The following is an 18,457-nucleotide window of genomic DNA, read 5'->3' as shown; positions in this document are numbered from 1 at the left end:
TGTTAACCAGTAAAAGAGCCCTTTGATTGATAATTGATATCAATATGCTTATTATAACGTTGATGATGTCACTCTCATTCCTATAGATCAAACATTTCACTTTCTTGTTGCCTGTTACGTTCTATTTCTATTTCACATTTATGCAATACTATGTAATCTCTCTGCTATTCAATCTTCTTTTAGACATCTATGTTTTCTTATGTTGAAGTTTTCATAAATGCACTCCGTTGCTTTAGCATTTTCATGTTATCAATAAGTTGATAGCTCTTACAATCCAAAAGTTTTCATTTTCGCAGTTGTTCCTGTATCCTAGTTACTATTCGATAATTCAAAAGGTAGTATTTGAACTTGCAAATTTTGTTCCAATTAACCTGTGACCGTGCTTCGCTTTTTATGCTTTTCTTCAGTATTGTTATATTCTTTCATGGCAGCTTATATGTTAAATGTAATCTTTATCCTATATGCAACAATCTATATGTTATAAAAAAGGACAGTACACAAACGGTCCAGAAAAGGATTAGCAACCCTAGAGGTGTGATATAGACAACCTATACTAATGCTTTACTAAAATCGCACAATGTTTTTCTTTCCAAGTTTGTAGAGACCGGTCTCTATTAACATCACAGTAGTGGGGTTCTTTTTTGTTCGTTGGCGGATTTTTCCTTGGACAAAAATCAAGTCAAAAAATATTAAAGACGTATCCGTACATAAATACACAAGTAAATCCCAACTAATCATTAAGTAACCCTTTAACGGCACACAAGCATGATAAGAAAAGCTCAAGTCAATACACACAAGAGAAAAAAGGACAACTAAGCTAGAGGGGGAAGCTGCTCTAAATCATTAATTCACCTGATGAAATAATCAGGTTGCATAGGAAATTAATACTAAGCAGCATACTGTGGGCACTTGGAAAGAATGAAACTTCACTAGAAAATCTTCAGCTTCCTTATTTTTTTCTATCCAAATTTTAACCCTTACAAAACCTAACAAAGAGCTAATGTAATCTATTACATCCATGCCTGGGCTGAAGTTAAACATAAAAGTATAACAATGCTCCTACACTATGACGCCGGTGTGCTTGCATATAACAAGGTGAAGAACATTTCTACTTCTGGCATGTCTTGGACAACTTGGATATACCTGTTCCGATTGGATTCTTCAAGCAGGATACGACTCATATGAGCGAGTCGTGGTAGAAGTTTAGCTAATGGAATGCCTAATTTTAAATTGGTTTCCCCGCACAGGACAGTCACGTCTTCCATCATCACATCCACTGCCGTTTTAAGTGACAAGTCCAGAATATTCTCAAATTCAGAGCTGCCCAACAAAAGGATAAGTAATCAACTAACAAATTTGCCAAAGTGAATTAATATGAGAAACAAATACTTGAATTTGAGAATATTTTGAACTGGCAGGCATAATGAAGACATTTTGCTTGATCTGATGCATTAAATTCTAAACTTTATCCTTAGAAGGAACACAGCAGATAGCTCCATTTTTCCTCTTTATTTTTTTCCTTTTTGGGTTGTTGGCGGGGAATTCAGTACCTTTCCTTGTGCTCAAAGCAGCATAAAAAGGTGCAAATGTTACAAGCAGACCTATCCATTTGTGTGACATCGACCAAATTTTGACTAATGTGGAAGTATTTCCGCTATGTGCTCAACAAAAGATGTCAAAAATTAGCTTTTCTGCATAATATCGAGAAAATCTCAATGTTCATATAATTGTTTTCTTCACATTCTGGATAAATATTCCCCTAGTGCCTTAACCATTCAGTGATGAACTTGGTATACCAAGCTGAATCTTGTCTTGCAACACAATGGGAAAAATAAACAAAAGTACCTTGACAAAACGGCCTGTGCCTCCAGCATAAGTTGTTCGAATTTGGATGAAGGAGAAGGTTCTGTATTACTACTACTAGAGGTTGCTGCAGAGTTATATAGTTTAAAGTGCTCTGGCATCAAAAAACCCAGCCAGTGATGAGGGCTTCCCATGCTCATGAAGGTGTCCAATATCCGCAGAACAGTATCATGCAGTAAAGTTGTGTTGAAGAAATCCTTCAACTGTTTTCTGCAAGCCAGAAGTTCAGAAATTTTTAAAAGACCCATTTTGGCAAGGCATAGCTATTTCAAATACAAAGGAAGCATATTACACACAACTACACAATCCCATTGTTTGAGAAGGGTCAATCGTCTGCCTTTCATCCACCAAAATGTTTAACTCCAGGAGGACAATGTTCCAACACAGCATGCCTTCTAAATAGCATGTATGTTTGTACTACGACCATCGATTTAGAGACATTGTCTTAGTGAACCCCCACTGGTCCTATATTGTCCTTCATTATATCCATTCTATCACCTACAATTGCATGGGTATGGCTTTTTTGTCCCTGGGTCTTTATATACGGAATAAAGGTTTGTTTAACCCCGTAGACAGACAGGATGATGCGGCCTTTTCATTGGCCATTGGATTAGGAGGTCGGAAGAGGATAATCACAATTTGATAACTCAAATGACTCCATACTCAATGGCTAGTGCTCTTACATTTATTGGTTTCCAACTAAACATCCTTTATAGGCAACTACTTTAAAAAGAAGAAAAAAAGTGGTGCATCTAACTTCTAAAAGAATATGGTAAAAAATAGAATAGAAAACATAAAACAGAAGAATAACACACAAGTAATCTCATCTACTGCTTGCACATAGATATACAGGAGAGAGTGAAACGTGGCACTTATCAGATGCTGACTGTTGATATTTTATTCAGTATGTGGTTCGCACATCATAAAATTTAGGTACTTTGGATCTCTCTCTCTCTCTCTGTGTGTGCGCGCGCGCACGCATGTTATGTGCACATTCATTTAAATTCCAAAAGAACTGGGTTGTGGTTTGACGGAAAGTCTATGCATTTAAACATATGGGCGTGATTCTTCAAGCTCTCATAAGCATTGTTCAGGAGTTGAGCTTCTTCAATTCCAACTCTTTCGCTTCCCTTTTTTCCACAAACCCCAATACCATTCCTCTCCCTTGCCATGTCTGTTTTTTATTTTCTCCCTTATCTTATCATCATTGCCAGACTACAATAGTTACCAATTAATACCGCAGAAATCCAATCGATATCTCCACCTTGATGCCCTCCACGTTATCTCCCTCCAGGAGCTATTTACAGATGTGCATCACCGCAATATATAGAGCTTCTATTTTTTCCAACCTCTGCATCATGGCCATCTTGATTTTATTCTCATTAGAAACCAATTATCATAATAATATCTAGTGTCAATTGAATTATCCGCAACAGATGAACCTTAAAGTATGGTTACACAGTGATGGGAAAAGAAAAAAGGTAAGCTTGAAATACAATGACAGTGGCGTAGGTCTTGAACACCTTGATACTTTGCGTAAACTTCACAATATAGGTTAACACTGATAAGCATTTCTTTGCAACTGAAGACAGAAAATTCTGTCTTTTGATATAAGAGGGAAAAACAGACAAAAAGAATTACGGAATCTAACCATCAATTCATGAGTCCATCAGTCAGTTCGAAGGACCGAATGCCAAAAATTAGTTAGTTACCGACTGAAAATAAAATGGAAGAACTGAGCAACTCACTAACTCTAGATGCATATTTGAACATCCGAGTGGTGAAGAACAAAGTAAGGAGCCTACCCTTTTAGAACTTCAGATGCTGCAGTTTCAAAACTTGAAATCAAGGCAGGAAGGCCAACATTAATAAGATAGTCTGCACTGGCTAGAAACTGCTGCTCGTCATCTCTGTCAATTAGATCAGCTTCATCCTAGAATAACAAAAAGAAAATGCTCTTCCAATAAGTAAAAGAACTACCGGGAATACTATCAGTTGCACCTCAACAAGCGAAAAAACTGAGAGCTAAAAGATTACCGTTAATTGGATCAGCATTAACATAGAGTAAAAAGAAAATGCACTTGAAACAAGCAACTACAAAGTAGGGTATACCATAAAACAAGCCACTCTTATTATCCCTTTTCAATTACAATAAAGGGTTGAAGTTTCATTTTGATTTTCTACTTCTTATAGAATCCAATTCTTATATTTTCTTTGAATACCCTACACCAAAACAGAGGGACAATGGTTGTGGGAATTAGCCAATTTTTCTGATCGGTAAACTAGACAATTTTAGATGCTGAAATTTTTTCATATACTTCCTTTATCTGAATAAATGATAAGCAGAGTAATGATGTTATCTAGAGAAACATGATTTGTCAAGAGCACCCAGAAAAAGCAACCCAGACTACACACGTCGGGTACCAGAAACAAAAAACTCAATATGATACAAGAAGACTTGATAAGTTCCAACCATACCAACTACACAATAAAGACTAAAATTCCGTCTCATTACAGACACTCCGCAAGTTCCTTCCCATGTATAGACTCACAATATTCCTGCTCTGTCATTTGTTGTGAAAATCAACTCCAAATTTTAGTCTCCTTAGTTCCTGTTCCTGTTTCGTATTTGCTTCAGTTTGTTCCAATATCATTGTTTTCTTGCCAGATGTTCCAGTTCTCCTCAATTTGTTCATATACAGGTGCATGATACAAAGCCCTAGTGAGTAGCTCAGGCTCAAATTTTCTCAAGTTCAAATCAGCTGCAAAGAATACTTTAGCTGAGCTCAATCTTTTAGATGTTGAGCAAGGCAGGCTTACGAGCCTAGCCAAGCTTACAAATATTTCTTCAATTAACGTTCAGTCATGACTTAACTTATTGGGTTCAAAAATTAAAAGAGACCTTTGAGTCTTCTTTTTGAGAGAGAGAAAGAGACTCAAGTTTTCATTAATAGGTAGAAGGGACTTTTTTTTGCATTACTGTTAATGACACATATTTTAAAAGACCCAAAATTTTCTTATTTACACAAAGCCCCCTACTTCTCCTCCTCCAAACAACTAATGGATATCTAAACATCTATGTCTCAAACATTCTGGAAATCGGGATGTTCTTAACAATCTCAGTTCCTGTTCCTGTTTAAACATCTTTCCAAGAGTCTGATGCAGTCATTATAGCAGCTCCAAATTTTCAATTTATAAAATATGGGCAATTATTTCATCTTATCAAACTGCTGACCTATTCATTGCCCCACAGATGCAGTATGCAATCAACAACCACATAGCTGTGGAAAATCATAACCATCCGAAGGCAAGACTTTTTAAGACATTGTAGATACAACAATCAATATAAACATAATTGCAAGATAAAATAGTAGTCATGGACAAGGAAAAAGAAGCAGTTCTTACAAGTTGACAAGAGGTTCCAAGGCCATGTGCAGTATCGATATAAAGATGTCTCCCTAATATGTTGACTTGAACTCTAATATACAAGCTTAGCACTGTGGTTGCCCAAAGAGACAACACAATTCTGGTAAACGCTGGAAGAGTACAAAATACAACATTATAAGCCAACTATTGTACATAAAATTCAACACAAACTATATGTGTGCACATGTCCATACTTAAAATTTTGAGTCTCTCCCACAGCTCGAGCTTCTCGGCAGCTGTTAGAGTATTTGGCTGGTATTTTCCTTTCATCAACCTCTCCGTCAAGAGAGCAAGGTCCAATTCTTCTTCTATTCGACTTCTTAAATTCCGCATTACATGAGGCAATGTTGTTGAATTAGCTATTCCTTGAATGTTCTCAAAATGTGCCTTAACCCTATGGAGGAGACAAATAACTCTGAGCATAATATAGCTCTAAGACTACATAGTACACCAAACAAAATGAAAAGGAGACAGTGTACCTTCCTTTTCAGGAAAAATAAAATAAAAGATTAAAAAGAGAAAATCTTAACTGGGATCTAATGAGTTCCTCATTTCTTCTTTCATCCGCGAGTTCCCTCTCAAGATCAGAGAGACGTCGCCTGTGTCCGTCATACAGCTTGTACAAAAGGTACCCACTTCCAACAACTCCAAGTGTAACATATACCTTCCTCTTATGCCTTCTCCAAAACTCCCTATTCCAATCAAATCAGTGTCAAAAATAAAATATTGATACACCAATACAATAGTTTTTTCTCTTCTAATCAACTGCCTAACCCTTCAGATTCTCAGTTACTTCTACACCTCTCTGTGAAAACCCAATTTGCAATTACAACATATATATTTCTTAAAAAGCATCAGTTAAATGATGCAAAAAGAAAAGAAAAAAGGAATCTTGAACAGCCACAAAGCAAAAGATAAAACATAAACTTGAGTATCACTGCACGGATAATAACATACCCAACTTTTTTTAAATTATCATAAATTATATTCATATGAAATTACAGAAAGGGAAGGATAGAATTAACGAACCACATCCAATCGAAGTACTAGTAGCCAAGGTTAATCCTGTTTTTTGTTTCACCGGCCTTGATTGTGGGCCGGAATTTTAATCTACTGTTCCTGCTGCTACTTTGTGGGAGGTTAAGAGTCCAAGAATGGCGTTGGAGAAGTGAAGCCTACTTCCCACTTCGATACCTCGTTTGGCTCAATATAACCAAAAAGTAGATGTGTTTGTTTATTTTAACAATTTAATTTAACCCATCTTTTTTAAATCAGAACAATATACCCTCTAGTATCGAAAATTATTTAAACTTACCAAATATTTTGCTATTTGATCATTTTAGACCCAACCGTTATACTATGGAATATGTATCAAATTTATTTTTATTTTTAATAGAGTCACGTGGCAACTCCTTATTAAAAGACTCAATGCAAATTTGATCTACCCGGTTCAAAACTCACCTACCCATAATCCGACCCATTACCTGAAGGCCCGAAGGCAAAAAGAGAGAGAATGCAAAAATCTGAAAAACAACCAATTATTATAAAATATAACTCAAAGTAACAATATGGAACAAGGAAAAACAAGTTAAAAGATATATAGAGAAAGAGATAAGAGATTCTTATTTCTTCTTCAATTGTGTGTATTTTCCTATCTATTACAAGGCATATAGGCATGAAAAGTGAAGAAATATGTCATTAAATATGTCATTAAGCATTTGAGATGAAGATCATGGAGGAAGAGTAGGCATCCACTATAATTTGATATTTCTTATAACACTCCCCCTTGGATGTCCATAGATAATGTCCCTCGTTAAAACCTTATTAGGAAAAAATCCTATTAAAAAAATAGTGAAGGAAAAAGAGTACACATATTTAAAAATACGCCTTTTGGTTGCCTCATTAAAAACCTTGCAAGGAAAACCCAGTGGGATAAAATCTTATAAGGAAAAAAGAGTATAACGCGTATTAACTCTCCCTGATGAGAGCATCAGTTCACATCCTTGAGCCTTTGCATCCCAATTTTGTATACTAGTTTCTTGAAGGTTGACGTCGGTAGAGATTTGGTGAACAAATCAGTCCATATTATCACTTGAACGAATCTGTTGCACATTGATATCACCATTCTTTTGAATATCATGTGTAAAAAATAACTTTGGTGAAATGTAATTTGTCCTATCTCATTTTATGAATCCTTCCTTCAATTGGGGTATGCATGTTGCACTGTCTTCATATAAAAATGTGGGTAGTTTGTCACACTTCAAAACACATTTGTCTCAAATAAGATGTATTATAGACCTCAATCAAACACATTCTCGATTTGCTTCATGAATAAAAATTATCTCAGCATGATTAGAAGAAGTAGCCACGATTGATTGCTTAGTCGATCGTCAAGTTATGACAGTGCCTCCACATGTAAACACATAAGCTGTTTGAGATCGAGTCTTGTGCGGGCCAGATAAATATCCAGCATCGGTATAACCAACAAGATCGTTATTGCAATCATTGTCATAAAATAAGGCCATATCGGTAGTCCCTTTTAGATACCGCAATATGTGTTTGATTCCATTTCAATGTCTCCTTGTAGGAGCAGAGCTATATCTTGTTAAGACATTAACTGAAAAAGTTATGTCAGACCTTCTAGTGTTAGCAAGATACATTAGTGCACCAATTGCACTAAGATATGGTACTTCAGGACCAAGAAGCTCTTTATTATTTTCTTGAGGTCAGAACGGGTCCTTATTTATATCAAGTGATCGAACAACCATCGTAGTACTTAATGGATGTGCTCCATCCATGTAAAATCGTTTCAATACCTTTTTTATATAGGCAGATTGATGAACAAAAATTCTGTCCGCCAAATGTTCAATTTGCAAACCGAGACATAATTTTGTCTTTCCGAGATCTTTCATCTCGAATTTCTTCTTTAAATAATCAATTGCCTTTTGGAGTTCTATAGGAGTTCTAATAAGGTTTATGTCATCAACATATACGGCAAATACAACAAACTCCGATGTTATTTTCTTTATAAAAATATATGGACAAATGGCATCATTTATATAACCTTCCTTTAATAAATATTTACAAAGGCGATTATACCACATTCTTCCTGATTGCTTTATACTATATAAAGATCTTTGTAATTTGATTGAAAATATTTTCCTGAACTTTGAATTATGTGCGTCGGGCATTTTAAATCCCTCGAAAATTTTCATGTATATCTCATTATCAAGTGAGCCGTAAAGGTAGGTTGTAACCACATCCATTAAATGCATGTCAAACTTTTCACGGATAATAAAACTAATGAGATAACGGAATGTTATATCATCCATAACAGAAGAATACGTCTCTTCATAATCGACCTTGTGCAACAAGGTGTGCCTTATATCTTTGTACCTTATTTTTCTCATTCCTTTTACGTACAAAGACCCATTTATAGCCAACAGGCTTAACACCATTAGGTGTTTGGACTACAGGCCCAAAAATTTCACGTTTTGCAAGTGAATCCAACTCATATTGGATTACTTCTTATCATTTTGACCAATCACATCTTTGTCGACATTCTCCAACAGATTGAGGTTCAAGATCCTCATTATCTTGCATAATGCTAGATGCAATATTGTATGCAAAGACATAATCCACCACTATATTCAATCGATTCAAATTTGTCTCAATATCGATTGGATTTATTGATAGTTCCTTATTTTCTTGAGTCTCAGGCTCATCGATATCCTCATGAATCTCAGGATTGGTTAAATCATGGGTTTCTTTATGAGACTCTTTCGTAGTGTCATCTTGATCATTTATTTTTATTTTTCTAGGATTTTGATCCTTAAAACCCAATGGTCTGCCAGGTTTTAGGCCTGCTTTTGACTCATTAGCTATGACATTAGAAGATTGTCCAACAAGGATATCAATATGGATTGGAATCTTCGGTGCTATTGCTGGAGTGATGGCACATGCTTCATTCTTTGTAGGGATATGCGATTTCGTTATCCTTTTCAGATCCGTAAATGCATCTGACATTTGATTTGCTATTTTTCGCAAATGGATAATCTTTTGCACCTTTTTTTCACAAATAGAGGCGCGTGGATCAAGATGAGACAATGATGTATTTTTTCACAAAATTTCACATTTGGTTCCACCAATTTCTCCCTCTAATTTTGGGGAAAATGCCTCATCGAATCGACAATCTGCAAATCGAGCAGTGAACAAATCTCCCGTTAATGTTTCAAGGTAGCGAATAATGAAGGGTGATTCAAACCCAACATATATTCCTAATCTTCTTTGGGGACCCATCTTGGTACGATATGACGGTGTTACAGGCACATATACAGCGCATCCAAAAATTCTTAGATGGGATATATTAGGTTCATGACCCAAAACTAATTGCAACGGGGAATATTTATGATAATTTGTCGGTCTGAGATGAATTACCATTATTGCATGCAAAATAGCATGACCCCAAACTGAAGTGGGTAACTTGGTTTTTATAAGTAATAGTCTTGCTATCAATTGCAGATGTTTAATCATAGATTGTGCAAGGCCATTTTGAGTGTGAACATGAGCTACAGAATGTTCCACTTCAATTGATAAGCAATAATCATTAAATGCTTGGGATGAAAATTAGTGGCATTACCAAGTCTGATAGACTTAATTGGATTATCAGGAAATTATGCCCGTAATCATATTATTTGTGCCATTAATTTTGCAAATGCCAGGTTGCGAGATGACAATAGGCATACATGAGACCACCTAGAAGATGCATCTATTAAGACCATAAAATATCTAAACGACTCACTTGGTGAGTGAATATGTCCATAAATATCCCCTTGTATACGTTTCAAAAATGCAGGGGACTCAATCCCAACCTTTGTTGGTGATGGTCTAATAATCAACTTGTCTTGATAACAAGAAGTGCAAGAAAAATCATTATTTAAAGAATCTTTAAATTCTTTAATGGATGCCCATTTGAGTTTTCTATAATTTGTCTCATCATAATTGATCCGGGATGTCCCACTCGATCATGCCAAAGTACAAACATATTATAATTAGTAACCTTTTGGTTTACGATAGACTCTGCCTCAATTGTACTAATTCTTGTCCAATACAGGCCACAAGATAAATATGAAATTTCTCAATAACCCTTTTCTGGCTAGAAACATTCTTGGTAACGATGAGATATTCGAGATTATTCTCATCTATTGTCTCAATATGAAATTCATTTCGACGGATATCTTTAAAACTCAACAAGTTTCTCTTGGGCTTGGAGGAGAACATTGCATTCTCTATGATAAGTATTGTTCCCTTAGACAGAGTTATAGTAGCTCTTCCAGAGCCTTCAATTAGTTTTGTACTACCATATATTCATCCACATCTATTTGGTGAATATCTCTTTTAAGGAGAAAGTTATACCATTATGGTCATGGTCAAAATTAGATGCAAGATCTGTTTCTTGCATTATTGTTGTCCTTTAATAATCACATTGCTAAAATATTTTAGCGTACAATAGGTACGTGACCAATGATCATTCATGCCATAATAATGACATTCTTTCTTATTTCATCTCAAACCCCCTTCTCGAGGTGAGTGTGGTACCACTAGCACGTTCATATTCTTGCAAGATTGAATATGTATTCATAATGATTATCGCATTGTTTTCACATTCACTTCAGGAATGGAACATAATAATCCATGCGTGCTTTATAAAATCTCATGCCATATCAATGGCAAACATCACTTTTACAAAGTGAAGGATTATTTTGAGAGCCAGTATTGTTCTTATTACCATAATAATGATGATTATAATTTCGTCCATTACCACATCCACATCCATTCATACCTCCACGGTAACATCATGTCTTATTTTAGACTTATGAGACTAGTTTTCACTATTGGTGGCGATTGAATTTAATTTGCATATGAGAACTTTCATTAACTGAACTCAATCAAATAAAAAGTATCAAGCAAATATAGAAAAACACATAATCAATTAAAATCTATGTGTCCTTTGTGATAATTATCCCACTTTAAGATGGAAGAAATATGATAAAATAAAAAGGAAAAATAGGTGCTTTCTCAAAGTATTCACTTTGTGTTTCTTAATATTAACACATAGGAATATAATACTTGTTGTAGGAAAAATATTTATCGTTCTTTACACCAAAAATCCTTACATGATTTGATGAACTTTCAAGAAAAACTTTTTCGTAAAGCAAGTTTGTTCATGTATGGAAACATAAATAGCAAAGTGTAAAGAAACTTGAAAACTAATTAGAAAAGGCTAACCGTGATGGCCGAATATATGTTGGGTTTGTACACCTTATACCGTCATTATTCTTACCATATTATTAACATTAAATGACACTACTGGCACTGGCCGCATCATAACAACTTAGTTGGCTAGAACTTCGTGCTGATAACGTATTAATAACTAAAGTAACAATATGGAACAAGGAAAAACAAGCTAAGAGATATATAGAGAAAGAGATAAGAGATTCTTATTTCTTCTTCAATTGTGTGTATTTTCCTATCTATTACAAGACCTTTATATAGATATGAAAAGTGAAGAAATATGCCATTGAATATGTCATTAAGCATTTGAAATGAAGATCATGAAGGAAGATTAGACATCCACTATAATTTGATATTTCTTACAACACCAGCATTGTTTTCATCTTTATTAATTTTTGCTCAAAATTTACAACCCAACTTCTTTGAATCTTAACCAAATTTGTTATAATTTGAGATTTAAGCTCCTAAAAGATTCCCAACAAAACTCAATAACACCCACAAGAAATAGTTCACATTTTCGAAAACCCAATTTCCGTGCTAAGCTTCAAAGCTTTCTTCAATAGAGTTTTAGCTCTTGCTTCAAGTACCAGCTTTCCAACAATGTTCTAAATAATACTTTAAATAAGAGATGCAGCTCAATTCTTCAAAATTTCAGATCCTATGCTCTTTTAGTCAATTGCTCTATTTAATCCGAATTTTAGTATTCATCGGCACAAGATTCATTCTAGATCTATAATTATTCGAATATTTTTGAGTTCGTTTATATAGCTGATAATTCAGATTTTTTGGTAGGTAGATGAGTAAAGAATGAAAGTTAAATCTACAAAGATTGTTGAATAATCACCAATTCGGTATGGGTAATGGGTTTCTGCTCAAAACATACCATAATCAGCTCCATAACAATGGTTTCTGGTCAATTTGGATTATGATTTTTTTGTCCATTCGGATTATAAACATCGAATGACTTGTGTTAAATTCCCAGTTCGACACCCTCGTGCACTGGAGTCTTGATCCACCTCAAGATCACCTAATTTGACCTCGCTGATCAATTTGCTAAATTCGCAGGTTGTGCTGGAAATCACTTATATTTTACAAAACAATATCAGACAGAATAGGAGGGATAAAAACAGTACCAATCAAATAAATTCACCTTCCAGAAGATAAAATTTATTCCTCCCAAAAAAGTTTCAATGGATAAAATCTATAACCTTAGTCACATATCCAACTTCCAAGTTCTACCAAAGTCGAATTGACACTGCTTTCCTGATATACAGGATATCATTGTTCAAAAGCGTCAACTGGTTACTTGGTAACAAGTTGTAAAAGATAATAGACAACATTAACAAGACAGCGAATTGAACTTGGGATTAAGCAATACCACCTGATGTGTATCCTAGGAGGAAGAAAAGAGAGTACAGTTCATTTCATAAAAAGTATCCCAACAACAAAAGTAGGGAGTGTAGGACCATGAAATAAATGGTAGAAGCTGAGTTGCAGGTTTCTTATCCATGTGTATCACCAAACAAATGAAACTTTGATCAAAAGTAGGCAGAGAGGAACAACATACTAAATTCTTAAGTGACCATGCAAAGCAACTTGGATTTATAAGCAACATGATGCTTGTAACAAAATACTGAATAAAATCCCAAAATTGGAACAGCAAAACTCTCAAAACCACGAGAAACAAAGAGAATCCAGATATCCTTCTTCAAACATTTCAAGAGAAATCTAAATGTCTTTAAATGACTATGGCCGAAAAATGCAATTCCTAATAACGCCCAATACCCCAAACCCTAATCAAACCGTCTGTATATCCACTGAAAAGCGTGCTTCCATCAGCACTCCAGCTCAAACAGGTGCAGTACATGATCTGCCAAATGAGATTCAACAATATCAGACAATTCAATCGATAACAGAATATCTTATCACAATATCATTACAAAGTCTGTAACTGCAAGTATACAACGTTTGTACAAGAATTTAAGTACTACAGAAAGTCTATATATGTGTACACAGACCATACCCCTACCCTATGAGGGCAGAGAGGCTATTCCCTATAAAACCTTGGCTAAAGAGGCAACAGGACCATAAGCAGTGGATTAAATAATATATTCAAATTAACACTTAACAAAACTGAGTAAATGACAAATTGCAGAGATACAAAAGTTAAAAGCCTAAAAAGCTAACCAGAATTTATAAAACAGCATTAACCCATGACAGCTTCTGGACAAAATTTCAGTCTAAAAACGAAGCATTAACCCAACCATTCAAAAGTTAAAAGTTCTCTATCTTATTTCAGAAAAGCTAATTCATCCTATACATCGACCTAATTTTAGATGTTTTATGTATAGACAAATGTTGCCTTAGCCCATCTAATTTTGAGTGATTGAGACTCAGTTAGATGTATGTGTATATACTACTAGGCATAAAAAAGATATATATTCCAAGGCTAAAATAATTCAGAAAAAAGATAATTACATATAATAAAAAGAATGTAAATGTTGACCTTGTTTTTGCAGGCAGAGCCAGTAGTTCCTTCAGTAGCCATCTCACTCTCTTGCTTGAGATCAACTTTAAGATCCACAACAACGCTCTTGCTCTCCAAATCCCAAATCTTAATGCTAGTTTCAGTAGCTGCGCACAGCCAGTACCTGTTAGGACTAAAGCAGAGCGCGTGAATGATAGAGCCAGCATCAAGCGAGTAGAGCTTCTTCCCCTCAGCCAAATCCCAAAGCAAAATAGTACCATCTTTGCCTCCACTAGCACACAACGAACCATCAGGAGACACTGCCACGGTGTTCACGTAGCCACCGTGTCCAGCGAGAGTGGACCTCAGCTTACAGTTAGTGAGGTTCCAGATTTTCACAGTACGGTCCCATGATCCAGAAACGATGGTGGGCTGAAGTGTATTCGGGCTGAAACGAACACATGAAACCCAATCAGAATGCGAGTCGCCTTCCTGAATGGTGTATTTGCATTCACCGAGAGTGTTCCACAGCTTGATGGATTTGTCACGTGAAGCGGAGACGATCTGACGGTTGTCGACAGAGAATGCAACGGACAGAACATCCTTAGTGTGACCAACGAAACGGCGAGCCGTGGTCCCAGCTTGAAGATCCCAAAGGCGAAGCTCACCGTCCCAGGAACCAGAGAGAGCAAACATGCCGTCGGAGGAAAGGACGACATCCTGGACGAAGTGGCCGTGGCCAGTGAGACGGCGGCGGGGGACACCGTATTGTGGGCCGTCCTTAGTGAGAGCCCAGACGATTAGGGACTTGTCCCTGGAGGAGGTAACGATCATGTCGGAGTTGTCAATTGGGGTGGCGATGGCTGTGACCCAATCGGTGTGGGCTTTCATTGTGCCGCGGAGGACTAGTGATTCTTGTGCCATTTTGTCGAGCAGGTGGTGGGTGGGTGGGTGGGTGGGTGCTCTCGGTTTCGCTGTGAAGGCGGAGAAGAAGAGGATAGTGATAAAACGTTATGGCAGTGAAGAGAAACCCTAAACTCTCAGGTGCGAATTTATAGGGTGGGTCAATTTTAGGGTTTTTTGCGAGAAATGTGTCATGGATTACTGGTCCGAGTTGCTGCTTGGGCAAACGGATCAGGTTTCCTGGGCCTGCTCTGTTTGGATATGGTCCATTTACATAATGTTGGACAATCAGCTCTATTGTGTCTCACCATAATTTAGTGTTATTAACTTCCTATAGCTACTATATACATATTTACTTCATATAGCTAATATTTTATTGCTACCGACTGTATTTGTTGTATTCGCGCGACCGTATTCATGAATACAATCGGGAAATTCATCTAAAAAATAGAGAGTCCAACTGTTTAATAACAGAAAAAGAAATCAATTAGTGTGTCTCACTCTTAAAAGATCTCAACAAAGTCAATTCAAACACGCCTCATTAAATTTTATGGTGTAGATTATTTTTTTTAATTACCCGGTTGTATTCGATGTATTTGCATTTCTGTATTCATAAATACAGTCATGTAATTCGCCTATAAATAGGGAGTACATTTGTATAATAGCGTACAAAGCAATTAATTAGCGTGTATCACTCCTAAACGATCTCAATTCAAACACATCTCATTATCATGCCATAATTAGAAGATTTTTTTCTGTTGCATCCCGTACTTTAATATTAGGATGAGTCGTAGTAATTCATATGAGCTTGAACGGATTAAGATCATTCATGAGGTTATAAAGGATTTGTGACTATGTTATTGTAAGTCCCCGTAAGTTTAACAACTTTGATACCGTTATATACATTTGATATGGTATTTTGAGTGGAACATTTTTGTAAAAGAAGGTTTAAAAAATATAATTTTATATAGTTATTAATATTACTACTTTCGAATGTGCTTTAAATTATACACAGAATATGAGAAAGTTTATGAGATTTTCTTTATTATAAAGATAAAAATTATTTTCTCACAAGAAAAGAAGGTTACCTTTTTACCATTTTAAGAATTAAGCATACGAAAATTTATACTCTTTATATGAGATTAGAAAAATTAGAAGTTGAGAAAATATATGTATTTTTACATGGATATTTTAATGAAATAATAGTGTATGTATTGATTTTATATGGTACCATAATTTATTAATATTTTAATAGTAGTACTTTAGGATGAGGACAAGACTATTTTCGAGGTTATAAGTATTTATGCTATTCCAAACAAGTGATTAGTAAATTCGTGAAGGTGAAAGGGTAAGCGAATCGAAGAAAATGGGTTTCGTCGAAATTTGACAATTTTGAGATAAAATACGGTCCAAGCTATAATACTCGGTATTTATGGATTAGTGTCATACAAGGTACCACATGACCATGATTGTAAGGTGTATAAAGTATGTTAAAAGTGAGTAGTATTTTAAATAATTTGAAATAATTCTTAATTATGTGGATAATTAAATAATTAGTGATTTTTGGTGGGAGATTAGATAATTAATTATAAGCTTTGGATAAGCTTAAATAAGTCCCAACGTGGCAGCAAATGCCATTCTTAATCAACCAAGCAATGACTCTTTGAATTAAGAGATTATGTGGCATACTTAGAAGAAATGGTTGGCCAAGTCACCTTATAAAGTGTGGCCCACACCCAAAGATTAAAAATCCCTTTCTAATTCACTTTGTATGTTTACAATATAATGGAAAGGTTTAGCAATTCATACAAGACTTCTTAAATTCAATTAGAGATATCATAAGGTTTTGAATGGCAACGTGATTTGCTTAACAAAATTCATACAAGATCATGTAATAGCAGCGTGAAAGGTAACTCTACGAGAACACGGTACAATCTTTTTCAAGAATATCATATGAATTTTCTCCTATCTTGATCTACCATTACGTGCTTTTCGCAAAAAGACGTGTGTTAGAGGAATTGTCAAGAGAATCAGCTCAGGTATGTTAAGGCTATCCCTTCTTTCCTTTTGGCATGATCCAAGTAACGATACGTAAACGTAATGTTATTTCATAAATGGTTCTACTCTTAGTAACTAAGAAGGTCTACGTTATTCATTCATGTAAAATGATATTCAAAATATGCCTAAGTATGTTCTTAACCCTCTATTAAGGCATTCAATAAAGAAGTTAATGTTCGTAATTGTATTACATGCATCATCATTTACCATCGAGTTACGATTGGTTGGGCAGTTATACATTTACCATCAAGCTACGGTCGGTCGGGCAGTCATGCATTTACTACCAAGCTACGGCCGGTTGGGCAGTTATACATTTACCACCGAACTACGGTCGGTCGGGCAGTCATGCATTTACCACCGTGCTATGGCCGGTCGGGCAGTTACTTTTAGAGAGAGGTATATATATATATATATATATATATATATATATATATATACATATACATAGCACTTTCAGTTTGATTCTTATATATCTTTAATTAGTGTTGACTTATTGTTATGTTTCAGTTCCGCCTTACATACTCGGTACATTATTCGTACTAATGTCCTTTTGTTGGGGACGCTACATTCATGCCTGCAGGTATAGATAATCAGTTTGACGAGCCCTCGTAGTAGACGAGGTTGGCATTCATCGAAGGATCGGTAAAATTTTACCTCATTCGGAGTGCAGCCGAGTCTATGAGTCATCATGTCAGAGTTTTGTTACAGACTTATGGGTAGGCCGGTACCCTGTCCCATTTGATGTCGCATAATCTTAGAGGCTTTGTAGACGGAGGTTCATTTTGTACAGTATGTCAGAGGCCTTGACGGCCCATGTGTATTCATGTTTTCAGAACGATGGTTCATTGAAAACGCGTTTGCCCACTTATAGTTATACATTACGAGTTGTGGTCATGTTGGCCCTGATAGTTACTAAAAAAAAGAGTTACAAAGTGGTTCGCTCGGGCCAGTACGGCCCGGGTGCCAGCCACGCCTCCCCAGGTTTGGGGCGTGACATTTTCGGACGTTTAACAAAAAAACAAAGTATTGTATTTAGCGCCAATGCTCTGATTTTGATTCCTCTCTTCCATGTTTGTTTATTTTGTTAAAGATTTTGTATTTTGATACTTGAACGAACTGATTTATACATTGATTATATATATATATATATATATGTATGTATGTATTTCCATTGGCAACATATTGCTACACTTAACTACTGTACCATAAAGTGGATACAGGACATGCATATATACTGTAAGTATATGTATACATCCATACATATTATATGTATATGAATGGTGTTAAATACAACTAGGATATGAATACAGATGTAGAATTTGGAATCAACTATTTTAGAAATCCAACAAAATACATTCATGTATTCAGAACAAAAGTTGCGAAAAACATGAAACATTCAGTCATAAGCTGAAATACAATATGGAAAACATAAAACTATTCAATAAT

At 35.5% G+C, this 18,457-nt stretch overlaps 2 protein-coding genes and 1 long non-coding RNA gene across 3 annotated transcripts; 1 reads left to right on the top strand and 2 right to left on the bottom strand.

Moving 5' to 3' along the window:
* Positions 1 to 704: 704 nt before the first annotated feature.
* LOC107784676 (peroxisome biogenesis protein 3-2) lies at positions 705 to 6,512 on the bottom strand. The gene is made up of 7 exons (XM_016605836.2): positions 6,319 to 6,512; positions 5,820 to 5,981; positions 5,484 to 5,683; positions 5,269 to 5,399; positions 3,669 to 3,796; positions 1,846 to 2,073; positions 705 to 1,320 (listed from the first exon to the last, which is right to left on the bottom strand). Exons 1-7 carry the CDS (start codon positions 6,321 to 6,323, stop codon positions 1,065 to 1,067), a joined length of 1,110 nt encoding a protein of 369 aa, XP_016461322.1. The 5' UTR covers positions 6,324 to 6,512; the 3' UTR covers positions 705 to 1,064.
* A 6,586-nt stretch (positions 6,513 to 13,098) lies between these two features.
* Positions 13,099 to 15,072, bottom strand: LOC107784677 (small ribosomal subunit protein RACK1-like). Its single transcript, XM_016605837.2, has 2 exons — positions 14,090 to 15,072; positions 13,099 to 13,453 (listed from the first exon to the last, which is right to left on the bottom strand). The coding sequence occupies exons 1-2, from the start codon at positions 14,972 to 14,974 to the stop codon at positions 13,352 to 13,354; spliced, it is 987 nt and encodes a 328-aa protein (XP_016461323.1). The 5' UTR covers positions 14,975 to 15,072; the 3' UTR covers positions 13,099 to 13,351.
* A 1,675-nt stretch (positions 15,073 to 16,747) lies between these two features.
* LOC142180186 (uncharacterized) lies at positions 16,748 to 18,115 on the top strand. The gene is made up of 2 exons (XR_012708344.1): positions 16,748 to 16,992; positions 17,592 to 18,115. It is a non-coding gene; the product is annotated as an uncharacterized LOC142180186 (long non-coding RNA).
* The last annotated feature ends 342 nt before the right edge of the window (positions 18,116 to 18,457 follow it).

Source organism: Nicotiana tabacum, chromosome 4, assembly GCF_000715075.1.
Source record: "Nicotiana tabacum cultivar K326 chromosome 4, ASM71507v2, whole genome shotgun sequence".
In the NCBI taxonomy this organism is placed as follows: Eukaryota; Viridiplantae; Streptophyta; class Magnoliopsida; order Solanales; family Solanaceae; genus Nicotiana; species Nicotiana tabacum.
This window is presented reverse-complemented; position numbering and strand designations above follow the sequence as displayed.